Consider the following 14,515-nt stretch of genomic DNA (forward strand, 5'->3'; position numbering starts at 1 on the left):
CTAAATATCTAACAGTAAGTAAGTAGTTGACTATGTTATATTCCTCTTTAGTAGGAAAGATGATGCTGCCATTGAAAAGAATGTTTCATAAAAAAAAAAAAAAAAAACACAAAGGAAATAAAAATGAAAAGTTACATAGGAAAAAAAAAAGAAAGAAAAGAATGTTTCAGCCCGGCCAGCGTAGCTCAGCTGTTGAGTGTCAACCTCTGATCCAGGAGATCCAGGTTCGATTCCCGGTCAGGGCACATGCCCGGGTTGTGGGCTCGATTCCCAGCAAGGGGTGTGCAGGAGGCAGCCGATCAATGACTCTCATCACTGATGTTTTTCTCTCTTCTTAGCCCTTCCTCTCTCTGAAATCAATAAAATATATTTTTTTTAAAAAAGAAAAGAATGCTTTGAAGACTTTTTAATGACACAATAAAATACCATTAAAATTTTTAAAGTTAAGTGCTTTATATATATATATATAATAAAATAAAATTAGCTATGCATATAAAGTTTGTAGGAAATACTCAAGCATGTTAATTTTCAAATTAATATGCACTGCTTTTAAATAAACAATACATTATTTAAAAAATACTCAGGCACCGAGAGTCTGTGAGGATAATGAAGAAGAGGAATGTAAATATGTTTTATCCAGTAATCTGATTTCTGGAAATGTATACTAAGAGATTATCTAAGATTATGTATAAACTAGTAGGTTGGAAAAAATGCTTATCTCAGGATTATTATAATAATAAAATGATAAAACCAACTGGGACCTGTTTTGGAAAATTATCATGCATTGTACTGATCATACTGAAAGAATGTAAAGCTTAGAATAAAGAATCAACATAGAACATAATTTTGATATAATAATAAAAGTAGAATATAAAAGTGGAGTGTCCTCTCATATATAAGTAACTGTGCATTAGAAAATTAGCTAGATAAATTAATCTGAAATAGTCACACAAAGGAATGTAATACAGCGGTGAAAATGAATGAACAATGACTACAACAACCATGGATGAATATCAAGAATGCAATAAAAATAAAATTAATTCACAGGAGAATTCACACATATAATTCAACCATGTAAAGTTAATCTTGGGAAATACATGCAACATATGTTTATGACTTTTTAAAAAGACATGATAAACTCAATAATCAGGATACCACTGTCTCCTGAATGGAATTGGGGCACGTACATGCCTTGCCATGTTTTGGAAATATTTTTAATACCTGTACTAGGTACATGAGATTTGTTTTATTTTTATTCTATACATATTAAAATGTTATACAATTTGTTTACATATGTTTAATATTCAGTAACAGTACTTTTAAAATATATAGAGAATGATAATATAGCTTGTATTGAAAGTGTTGTGTTTATGAGTTATTAGTTTTTTCTTTTTTTTCAAATTTTCTATAATATAGATATTTTACTAAAAATCTTATGGTATGGGTTATTCAGATATAATTGAGTCTTGTGTATCCTGAGTTTTGAAAAAATAGAACAGTATGTTTTCCTTTTCATATAAAGTAATTCCTTCAAAATTACATAGACTAACTTAAGTATAGGGTGCCCTAGCAATTGGGGAACCTTGCATATGTTTTTATATAAAAGTCTGAAGGAGAAAAAGCTCCTTTTTCTCTGTAGAAAAAGCTAACTTGATTTTGGCATTTTAACCCAAGACACAGTTTTGTCTTGGGATTTTGGTTTGTTTTGTTTTTTCATAAGGTCTGTGTTTTACATCAGTGTTACTGGCATCGACCTCTAACATTCTAATTAAGATGTGAAGAAAAAAGCGATGCTGTAACTGGCATTTTATTTCATTTCTTAAAAAAATAAATCACATGATTAGATAACTGTAATATATTCACAGGCAAGTATGTGATGCTGTGCAAGTCTTTTGTTTGCCTCCGACAGTCTGTAGATGCAAACTCTGAGGGAGGGATGTTTTATATATTCTGAAGTGTTAGCATTGTCAAACATAATGAATCCTACAGTTAGTATCTACAAAAAGTGTTAGATAGATTATAATGAATTGTAAAATTAAATGTGCCGGATGTTTTGATAAATGTCCATTTTATAGTTACAAGTTTTCCAGTGATCCTTCATGTTTTTGCTATACTGACACTTACAGACAAAAGAATAATTAACTAAATAAAACCCATTCAGGGAAGTAATTTCTGTTTTAATTAAAGTAATGCAATTAGCTGGCCTCCTTGCATCAAGATACATTTGGCATATTTTAGAGTTTAATTTTTGGTATTGAATTTTAAAAACGCTAATTGTGCCAGTTAATTAAACAGTGGCATTATGCAGTGTAAAGAAGATTAGGCAGCATCAGTTGTTTATGTTTGTAATCTTCATTCTGCAGGACCCAAGAATGAGTTGTTTCTTTTTTATGGGAAAGGACGCCCAGGAATTGTGAGAGGAATGGACTTGAATACCAAGATAGCTGATGAATACATGATTCCCATAGAAAATCTGGTAAACCCTCGTGCTTTAGATTTTCACGCAGAAACCAATTATATCTACTTTGCTGACACCACCAGTTTCCTAATTGGCCGGCAGAAGATAGATGGCACAGAGCGAGAAACCATCCTGAAAGATGGTAAGTGACAACGTGTAACATTAACATTAAATTGCTCAGAGATAAAGCAGTTTGAAGGGATCAACCCACTGTATGTCAAACTGACTTTTACCAGAACCCAAGTTACTGTTGATTTAAAAGTATTTATTAATTTAATTTTCTTCAGTAATATTATTTCTACATGTTTTTCATCTACCAGCATATTAAAACCTTCAGTGTAAAATTGAACTTGCAATTATCTACTGCATTTTAAATATCACAGGAATTAAATTGAGTTATTTATCCACTTTCATGGAGAAACATAGATTTACAATTATATCTTTACAGTTCTGTATGGTAGAAGATAAGATTTTAACAGGACCTCAGAGACTTTTGTAATATTTGATTCTCACTAGAATATTGGCCATGTCACTCAAAGTACATTAAAATATTAACATTCCCATTCTCATCACAATTCTTGCATAGTTTCTTACTGTATAAATCATTAAAATTCAGTTATCTAGAGTTGCCCTTGAAATATCAGTATCTGTAGAGAAACTTTAGTTGTTTATGCCTATTGTTATTTACAAATATATACATATATATAATCATATATATTCAAACATATATGTGTATATTTTATTAAAGGCAGTGGATTTCATAAATTACTTGGCTTAATAACAACCAATCAAGTAACAAAATAACATAACTTTGGTATAAGTAGAAAAGGTCTTTAATAATCAAGCAAACCAAACCTTTGACAGGCTGCTAGTCACATTAGCATGTTAACTAATTATTCTGGACTTCAGTTTCCTCACATATACAGTCTACTTCTCAAATAGTTTGGAAATCTTTGATTTAGGGAACATTAATTGTAACCTTATTTTATGAAGGACACTGTACTAGTTATCAAAATAGACTAAAGGGATTTTAGGAAATGGCTACTACCTTGAAGGAATTCATGATCTACTTTTGGAGAGAGTATAAGCACACACAAAATATAAAGGGTTTGAAGCATTTAATTTAATAAGTTCAATGATGGCCCAAGGAAATATATGATGAATGAAGAATATCCATGCAAAGAGAAACCACATGGAGGAAGAGAGGTCTTTATGGGAGTATTCTTTGTGGAGCTTTTTGTGGAGGAGGTGGTACTTTGACTAGATCTTAACGGAATGTTAAGCAGGAGGAGAGGTTAACCCATGAAACAAAACAAAAGCACATTCTCCAGAAAGGGTATGGGGAGAACATTAAGTGGATTATTACAGGAGGTGTACAGGTAATAGTGACAGAGTACATGTGAAAAGTGAAAGGTGGTGAAATAATAGACCTTAAGTGTGAAATGAAAGATCTGAGATAAAAATCCCGAAGGGTTAAGAGACAGGAAATACCTTTAAGCCAAAGAGTAATGTGAATCAAATGATATTTAGGGAGCATCAATCTGGTAGTGGAGGGCAGAGTAAATCAGAGGGAAGGAGAGAAAATAAAAGCAGAGACAGACTAACATTATTTACAGCATGATAGGTAACGAATGGTGGTCTGCTCCCTTTTAAAGGAATGGGGCCAGCATCAAAAGGTTTTTCATTCACCTCAGGTCCAATTTAAGTCAAACCTTTAATGATAAAAAGTACAGTTTCCACAAGTGACAAATGAAGTGCTAAAATGAAAAAAACATTCCTGTTTTTGTCTTTTTTTGTCCTATTAGAGTAAAGATTTTTACTTAAAATTGGACAAGGCAGAGGCTACCTGTCTACTTTTCTCTGTGATGTGATACCAGATGATATGGACTTGACAATTTTAGGACAATGAACTTGAGCATTCTAAGTAGTAGATACGTTTGGATTGCTCTCATTTTGACTTAGACACTTTCAAGAGGGACTGAAATATAGTGTAAAGAATCCTTGGCTTCATTTTAAAAAGTGTCAGTTCCAGTGTTGTGTCTCAATGGTCTGGCTAATAATTCTAACTTTGACAACCATATCTTATCAGTGACATGGGTGGCCTTTTGAACTCCACCAGAGCAACAGAGATCAGCTTTAATAGCTGCTTGACTCCCAGGCACATTTGTATAGTTTTGCTTTGTCAGTATGAAGGTTATGAGAACATTTTGTAGGCTTCCACACATGAAATAAAGTAACATTTTGATATTCTTATACAAGGGACATTAATGTATTTTTTTTTAGTTTATCTTTTTTCTTACCAGTAAGGAGAATAGTGGTAAACATTAACATGTAAAAAGAGAAACTACATTTGGCAAATAACAATTTGTGATTCTTGGGATCAGAAAGATCAACTTCTCTGTGTATTCACTCATTTAGCTGAAGTGTCTACAGTCCAACCTGAAGACTGAGAGGCAATGCTCGGTTTGACAAATGATTCTTTAAGCTTGGTAGAAATTCTCAGTCTTAGGTAAATTTGTGTAGTTTGAAGTACAAGGCTATAAAGATTTTGTTTGTAAATAAAACAAATATCTTGGACATCTATTTGAGCTCAGGTTTTTTCTGTAAAGAAAAAAAAAAAACCACACAACATCATTTTAATAAAAAACCCATCTTTATTCATTCTGTGATTTATTTTACTTTTATTTTTTTGTCTCAGAGGTTTATTGAAAACCACCTAAATGTGGTAGATTCCATAGTCTTGGTGGAGTCTTGTGAGCTTAAATAGTAGTTAAATAAACGAGAAAGGAAAATTGTCCATTTGAGGTGCTTACATTTCTCAATAATTACTGAAATTATTGATGAAATTAAAACATATTAGGATTTAATAAACATAGACTTCTATAAAAACAAAACATTTTCCAGTCTGTATTTTTTTAGTCTCTAGAATTTTTGCCAAAATTTTTGTAAAATTTATACTTTTTTAAAAATTATTTGAATTATTTCTTTGTCCAGTCAATAAATATTCACTGGATGCTTTCTCTGGGCCAGATGCTGTTCTGGGTAATAGGAATGCTGTAATAAATAGGACCAAGGTTTAGATATAGTTAATATCCAAATAGTGGGAGGCAGATAAATAAACACATAAATGAGCAAGATAATGATAAGTGCTACAAAGAAAATAAAGTAGGATACTATGGTGCAAAGTAAAAGAAGATATCAACAGGAAGGAAACTTATTCAAGATGATTAGGGAATTTAAATAAGCCATTTTTGCCAGGTATAATTGTTATGCTCTGTAAGAGAAGAAGGTAGATGTTCTTTATAAGACTGAATTCATTTTACCTTCTTGGGGGTCTTGTCCACAATTCATTTTTCACTGTAGTATGAATCATAATTTTCAGCAGAAGGGTAAAAACATAAAAATGATACCTTACTATGCAATTTATCATGTATATAGTCTATTAGTACATTACTTGTTTTTAAACTGTATAAGTTAATTCTTCTGGGATACATATATCCAAATAGAAGGCATGTGAAAATGCTTTTACATATCATTTCATATCTTTAAAAGTATTTTAAAACAGCACTCAAAGATTTTTTTCTGGGTTTGAAAGTTATTAATGCCTGCAGCTACCACCGAAAAGCTGTAGTTTCAATGGATCCCATAATTAAATTGGAGACATGAGGTCACCAATGGTTAAGCCTGTGCCCTTAACGATTTTGCTTTACTGACTTTATGTACCTCTTGGGTTGGGTTCAATCTGATTGAGATCTGGAGCAGGTACACCTTTCCAAATCTCAGAACCTTCCTTCAACTAAAGGAATATTACAGGAGAAAACAATATCTTTGGACAGGATGCAAGATATGCTCCCATTTTGATATTATGAACAGAAGTACAACCACGAGGAAGGGGAAGCAGTCTTTCAATGCAAATATATTATTCAAAGAGCATGTTTAAAGTTAATTTATTGATATACTATCAAAGGGTAAAACCATATTTATCTGGTTGCTTCTCCAGCACCTGAAGGATCGCCCCTATTCTTCATCTCAGTTCCATCCCCAGCATTTCCCTATTTCCCCCATGGATTTTAGAATTCAACAGTTTCTCCAATTATGTGTTGAAATGTATGGTATTTTATTCAGGCCATAAATTGCTATCTGATAATTCATCATCATAATACTTAGAACTCTCACTACCACCAACACAAACACACACACACACACACACACACAACTACCAATCTAAGACCCACTTTTGAACTCCAGAAATATTTCCAGACCTCTACTCTAATTGATTCTAAGACAGCTACTCACTTCAGAGTAATATTATTTTCTGAATCTAGAGATTGCCATTTGTTTTAAGATTTCAATGACTTCACCATCGTATAACTCAATAGTAATGTCTAGTGTCTCACAAAGATCGAATTTGACAGTGATTAAACAAACATGATGAGCTATCACTAGCAACTTATTTAGTAATTATTCCCTGCAAAACATTTTAAAATTAAGAACAAGCTTTTACTCTGCTATTAGATTACATGTGAATAGCAATCTTATTTTTTCTGATTTAATTATGAACTTTATCATAAAGAAAAGGCTAAGACTCAAAAATGTAGACTCTGATAAACCATTAAAGGAAATAGTGACTACATCTGTCACTCATGAGACATTTCCTAATTAAAACTGTTGAGAAGAGATTTGTGTTTGCAGCTCTTGAGAATCCAGTGGACATTATACTGCTGAGTAGCAAGGTTATATGGCCTATTTGCTGACTCTGGTTGACTATCAATAAGATGTTTTACCGAAATTTACTGGAAATTGGCACCCTGAAAACATGGGTTCCATTTTATGGTCAATTTGTATATAGATATTTCTCATAATTTTTAGTGTTTCTCATAAAATATATGAGACATTTTTAAAAACTTTAAGCCAGTGTATGTGTTTTTGTCTGAAACCTTGACAGGGAAATAAGAAGATTGAAATCTGGGTTCCGAAATATATTGTCATAAGAAATAAAATTAGACATGTGGTTGATGGAGTTTAGTAAACATAAAGACTACAATTTTCCCCTATTTGTTTTCATCCAACATAGGCATACATACTCACATACATGCATTGACATACACATCATACTACACAAACACACACACACACATGCACACACAAGTTCAGGATAGCTCTAGAAACTTCCATAAAAAATATCATTATCTTGTTATTGTTAAATTGCTCATAAGGTCAAAAGAGACAACATGAAAATACCTGGTGATCCCCAAAGTACCATTGAAGGGTTATTACAAATATAACTTTATATTAATAAATATTCTGATTGGTAGAATTTTTTGTACACTTTATACAAATTGCCATTTTTCAGCATGAATTAAAATAAAAGAAATAAAGTCAACCCAGGTGCTTAATTATTCTTAGCATTATGTGATTTTTATCTGTTACTTCAGAATTCACTTGGGAATCCTTTATTCACATAGGACTATTCTTGTGAACATTGGCTATAATTGTACTGTTGCAAAGTTAATACAAATTTTTGATTAAAAAAAATTTGATAAATCATGTTTGGCTGACATTGCTGTTGGTATTTTAAGTAAAAAATTTTAGCTCAAATAGTGGGGCCAGATAACATCCACAATGTAAACTGAGCAAGTTCCCATGAAACTAGCCATTATGAGAGGATTTTAAGGGAGTGCCAATAGTCATTGTCTGTGTCACACATATACTGAAAAATGTGAGTCTGACCTACATAAAACAAACTTTATGTTTGCCTTTCACTGACTTTAAAAATTTATTCAGTGGAGTAAGCTTTCCTCCCCCATATCAAAACCTGGTCAAATTCCAATTCTTTCCTCTCACAATTAGAAACACACCTTAATTTAGTAACTAGAATGGTCAATCCACTATATATACATTTAGATTCCAATTCTAAATTTAATGTATTATCAAATCTTCCCCATTCCCCACTTCCGTTGTCTTTTAGCTAGAAGCCTAGAAAAGGAAGAGACTGAAAAGTTGGTTGAGTCTCTTCCTCTGCTTTGCATTTATTTTTCTTCCCACCCCTCCCAGCTTGCTAGTCAACTCCAATGCCCACTCACTTCTCAGTATTGATGGAAAGAGGTAAGAGGGTTGAGAGTGGCAAGGAGTGATACTGAGAAAACGAGGGTCTTATATGAACTGGTCCCATTATAAAGTGGCCTTTCTCTGAGCCTGACAATCTTTAAAATGTACTCTCTTGAGGGCTGTGGATTTGTGTGTGTCGCCACATGTGTGCATGTGCAAGCATTTTGGAGGTTTTTCTGCTGGATCTCTTTCATTTCATTTCCCTTAGTCAAGGTACCTGAAACTCTATGCTGTAGCTTTGCATCCCCAAATAATCAGTTTATATGCATCCTCTTGTTGTTTGAGCCTCTGTACCCAGCTTTACAACATTGTTGTGCTGGACTGAAAGCATCCCTATGCCAGCATTTTCTCCTGTGTGATCCAAATTTGGTCCACAAAATTATTTGCAAATATTCTGTCCCAATACACTATGGGAATAGAGAAATAGTGCAAATCAACCATGACTATTCTGCCACCAGAGTCTACTTTTTCTTTTTCAGGTGTGAGACTTTCTCAAGGGTTTCGTGCATTAGGAGAAACAAACTATAGAGAACTCAATTTAATGATCTCTTTGAGGTCCCATGGAAGCTCCATCACTAGAGTTTAAATGAAAACTATCCCTCCATTCTCTCTTTCCTACCACCTTGGGAGTTTAAGGGATATGGGCTAGAGACTTACAGAACAGCAACATCTCTCTCCAAAGAAATCTCCTAAAATTCTTCCCTCTTTCCATTTTCTCCCCTTTACACTGTTGATATGGTTGAGGCATCCATGAGTTGCGGAAACAGTTCTGATCAAGTTGATTGTAAAATATGACTTTTTTATTCTCACACTTAATTCGATATAATTTTCCTCCATAATTTTGACTTGTACTCAAAGCTTTAATTTTCACATCCCATTACAAATGTCACAGGGAGTTACTATTGCTTGTGATTCGGCAAGAATCATCAACCAAATTGAGAGATGTTCTAATAGGCATTAGGCTGTGGTCCGATGATACCTAGAAACAAGATATAAGAAAAACAACAAGACTATTTTGAAATTCATTTAAACAGATAGGTGGCAACAAATAGTATTTTCACTCACCTTTATGCCCCTAATTTTTGGGGGTTTTATTATCTGATTTTAAACATTTTAAAATAAAGGCTTTTGCTAGATTTAGAATTGAGCCTTTCAAAACAAAGAATTATATAAAAACAAACAAAAAATGACATAAAAGCACACAAAAAGCTCTTGAGACTCTTTGCAGCACCATCACGAAACATGAAGTGGAAAAGCATCCATCCTCTTACCCTTTTCTCCAATTGTAACTACTCGGATGTTTCTTTTCCTATCATTTATGTTTGTAAGTGTGAGGAAAGCCAGATGTGGCATATTTTCTAAACTGCTCTATTTCTCTTCAGTGAACAATATTATCTGAGCTAGGTTTCCAATCCAAATTCTCCAGAATCACAAAATATAGAAAAGGTGTACATAATTTTTTTTTCTAGTCCCCAACTGACACTGGCTGTCAAGATGAATAAAGATTGCTTCTTAAATGTGTATCACAAGTCACTAAAGTATTCCTGTTAATTGTTATTTCTTATACTATTTTATGTATGTTCTAGAGAAAATCATGTTACTTTGGGGTACTATAACCATGATTTGTCAGTTGAACAAGTTGGGTTATGGGGAGTGTGATCTTGCAAAAGGAACCTAGAGCACCTAGTCAGGAGTGAAATGTGTGTGTGTGTACATATATACACACACACACATATATATATACATATATACACACACACATATATATACATATATATACATATATATATGTATATACACACACACAGGCACACACACACACACACATTCCATACTTGCTCTATCACAGATTGATTTAATTACAACCTTTGCCAGATACATTTGACTATTTTAGAGTCTAAAATCTTGGATTAAATATCAATCAAATTAGTAATAGATCTTTTTATTTTTTTCTAACCAAAATGGCTGAATTAACTGATATTCTTCTGTTCTATTAAAAAATGGCTGTGAATTGTACTCAAAATTTTATATTTCTTGTGCACTTTAAGCTATACTTTTCTAATCTTTCTGAAGTAAAATTCTAACTTTATTTTTTTTCCTGCTAATCCCCTCCCCAAAATATTTATTGATACCATAAATGTCATAAATGTCTTCCTTTTATATTTACATGAGGGCTTTTTGCTTAATAAATGTGTGACTAATCATTTCAGGCTAGTTGTGCTACAATTTTTCCCCTCTTATATCTTCACAAAGATCTATCTACTTTCAATCATGACTTAGTTAGCTATCAAAAAATAGCTTTAGTGTCTTTTTTTTGTTACTTACACATACTTTATTTTGACAAGTTCTATATAGCATTTTACTTTGCAGCTACATCAAGGATTATAAAATTAAAATGGAGCAAAAGGAAGACCGATTTTGTTTCACAATTCACTTTTTTTACAAAAAAATTAAAGGCAAAATATTGAGGCAAACATTTAAAATATTGAGTAGAGAACTTAAATTATTGAAACCATCAATCTCAGGCAACTGAGTAATGCTCTTTGATTCTGTAATTTGATGACACTTATAATTTTTGTTTCCTCATAATATATGTTATATATAAATATTATATATATATTTGCCATTATATATATAGCTCTCCAAACAGACCTATAGGATATTATGCTAAGTGAAAGAAGCAGTCAGAGAAAGATAAATACCATATGATTTCACCTACACGTGGAATCTAAAGAACAAAATAAATGAACACACAAAACTGAAACACAATCATAGATACAGAGAACAGACTGGTGGCTGCCAGAGGGGAAAGGAGTTGAGGGACTGAATGAAAGAAAAGTGAAGGGAATAAGTAGAAATTGGTAGTTACATCATACTCATGGGGATGTAAAGTACAGCATGGGCAATATAGTCAATAATATTACAATAACTGTGTATGGTGCCAGGTGGGTACTGGAAATATCAGGGGAGCACTTTCTGAAGTGTATGATTGCCTGACCACTGTGCTGTACACCTGATATTAATACAAAATAATATTAAATATAAATTGTAATTTTTAAAAAGTCTTTGACAGTGCCATGTCTTGTTCATCTTTCTAACAGTTCCATGCAGATAGTAAGCACACAGTAAGTGTTAAATTGGATAACAGTTTTAAAAAACAAAACTTGTATAAATAAAGCCACCAGTATCTTTTGTCTGTAAAAAAAAAAACAAAAAGAAAAGAAAAAACCACAGTGAGTGCTTACAATATATATGCCAGGCAAACACTTTACATGATTATCACATTTCATCTTATTGTTTATTGAATATAATTTACCTATCTTTACATTACTGACATTCTAAATTCCCTAGCACTTTCAACATTAAGATGGCAAGGAAGGAAAATATTTTATTTTTTATTGACTTTCTACATTGCATAGCACTTTTCAAGTAATAACATTTTATCATCCAGGCTATTCATTTAGGTTAAACACTATCCAAGTTTTGCTTTTGATGCCCCTGAGAATAGTGATGTCATACATCAAACAGTGCGGTGTGATATATGTTTAGCCTGATTGCGTGATATGTCTCCAGGTGAAAATCTGGCAATGCTCATATGTGATTTTCTCTGATTTGTTTGATTAGTAGGTGGTATCCATAAAAAAACAAAATGTTTTCTATAATTATAAATATTTGAATAGATTTCATAATCAAGTAGTTAAACTAAGGATTTACTTTTTCTTCTAAGTATTTAGTGCTCTATGAAAATATCAGAATAATATTGAAATAATAGGAGAGTATTATTCATTGGTATTTTGGAGTGAGTAAGCTAGCCACACATCTGAATTCTGTTCTTTTCTTCACCCAAATCTATTGTGCTTACATTCATTCATTCATTTATTTTTTATTTTACACATGTTTTTCAAGTATTTAATACTGATCCCTACCAGGAATTTCCAGGATGAATTATACTTCCCTCTTGCCCTCATATTCCATAGAAATAATGGAAATGTGGATACATGTCAGTAAATTTAACAAGGTGGTAAGAGATAAGTGTCAGGAATGAGATGTGGACATAGTACTAATAATACAGCACTAAGCAAGTTTAGAGGAGAGATGAATTTTACAGGGAGAATAGAGATTTATGTAGCCGATTAAATATTCTTTTGGCTTTGCAAGAAGTGAAGACACAAGTCTTCCTGCCTCGTAGAGCGAACAGTTACACAGCAGTCACCCAGGAGTGCCCTTCACTTAGTTACCTATGTGACTAGCTATAGAAGCTTTAAAATGAGAGGATACTTGTCTCACAGTTCAGCACACTCAGGAAGGTCCAATGGGGCCTGTCTCTCTCAATACCGACAGATAAGACCCTCGAAAACTAGCACACGTCATAAGAACTCACTAATCTCTATTGTTCACGAGGATGGATTTTTACATGTAATCAACTCAGTGTTCCCTGTAAGGACTTTTAAATTCATAAGGAAAAAACATACTGTTCATTTAAGTTGTTTTTCTGCTATATAACCTGCAATATCCCTGTGACTCCAACATTGTCTTTGTCATGCCCGTAACACCCAGGGATGGCCCCAGTGCAGGCGTTTGCAGGCTTTGCTCCTGTGCCTGGACCGCTGTCCCACCACATGTCCCCATGCCTCTCTCCTTTACCTCACAGAGGTCTTCGCTTACAGGCCACCCCCTTCAGGTAGTCCTTCCTGGTCACCCCATCTAAAGTTCTACATCTACACATATTCCGTATTCCAGGCCTGAATCTTTATCCCCTGTCTCTGGTTACGTTTTCTTTTTAGTACCTGTCCTAGGTACGTTTTGCTTGTTTGTTGTCTGGCTACAAGAATATAAGCTTTGAGATTTCAGAGGCTTTTGTTTGTTTCATTCATTGACAGATCCTTAGTGCCTAGAACAGCACCTGGCATACAGTAGCGATACAACCAATATTCACTGAATGGATGAATGGGTCCTTTCTTTTGGCTGCTGTTACCTTAAAAAAGTAATTAAACGGATGAAATAAGGCTAAGATTGACTGAAGCATGATTCTTTTTTTGTTCTAAAATAAGAAGCAAGATCAACTATTAGTTTTGATGATCTGAAGTTATATTGGCATTTACTGATTTTTTTCTTATAATGTGCTTCCCTGATGATTTTTTAGGAATCTTGTAAACTTTTACATACTCTCATGATTCGTGTGAAGGTCTACAACATTTTTTAACTTAAAAAACTAATTGTGATTTTTTTTAACCCACCTGAAACATTTCTGTCTTAATATACTTTCCCTGGCACTCTAAATAAACATCTTATTTTCTTGCATAGCTTCAAATTATGTTTTATTTTTTTTTTGCATAATTGTATACCTATCTTGAATGGTTTCATGCTGAATACTTATTTAGATAACTTGTTCTGCACTAATTATCTTTATGGTTTTGCTGTGAAATTGTGAGGATTCATTTAGCTTACTGCACCAAAATTATTACAAACCATAGCATTAATAACAATATTTTGACCATCTCCCCTTTTCCTACAGATTATGCTACATCTAGCCTTTGTCATCTTCTGTATATTAAAAATAATGCATTTCCAAATAATTCAATAGTTTATTAAATTACAATTTAAAAAATTAATTTTGAACTACTTTTATTTAGCCTTGTAGAATATTTTCAAAACAGTACAGAGAGTTTCTATATATCCCCACACCATTTTCCCTAATAATAACATCTTACTTTACAGTACCACAGTAACTGAAACCAGAAAATTAATGTTGATACAATACTATTAACTAAAGACCTTTCTCATAATTCTACCAGCTTTTTTTATAATGAATTTAGTGGTTTTGTCTTTCAGTCTCTTGCATGTTCTTAAAATAGTACCTCAGTGTTTCCTTATATTGGCTTTTATTATTTGACTTGCCTTCATATACACATTTGTTGAATCTCTACATTGTCAGCCATTACATATATT

At 32.9% G+C, this 14,515-nt stretch overlaps 1 protein-coding gene across 1 annotated transcript in view; it reads left to right on the forward strand.

The window, feature by feature from the left end:
- Positions 1-14,515, forward strand: part of LRP1B (LDL receptor related protein 1B) — a 1,257,096-nt gene that overhangs the window by 588,472 nt on the left and 654,109 nt on the right. Inside the window, exon 10 of the mRNA XM_087819400.1 lies at positions 2,364-2,600. Coding sequence (XP_087675526.1) covers positions 2,364-2,600 — 237 coding nt within the window. The remainder of the gene's footprint in view (positions 1-2,363; positions 2,601-14,515) is intronic.

This window comes from Miniopterus natalensis, chromosome 8, assembly GCF_054644295.1.
Source record: "Miniopterus natalensis isolate mMinNat1 chromosome 8, mMinNat1.hap1, whole genome shotgun sequence".
NCBI classification, from domain to species: Eukaryota; Metazoa; Chordata; class Mammalia; order Chiroptera; family Miniopteridae; genus Miniopterus; species Miniopterus natalensis.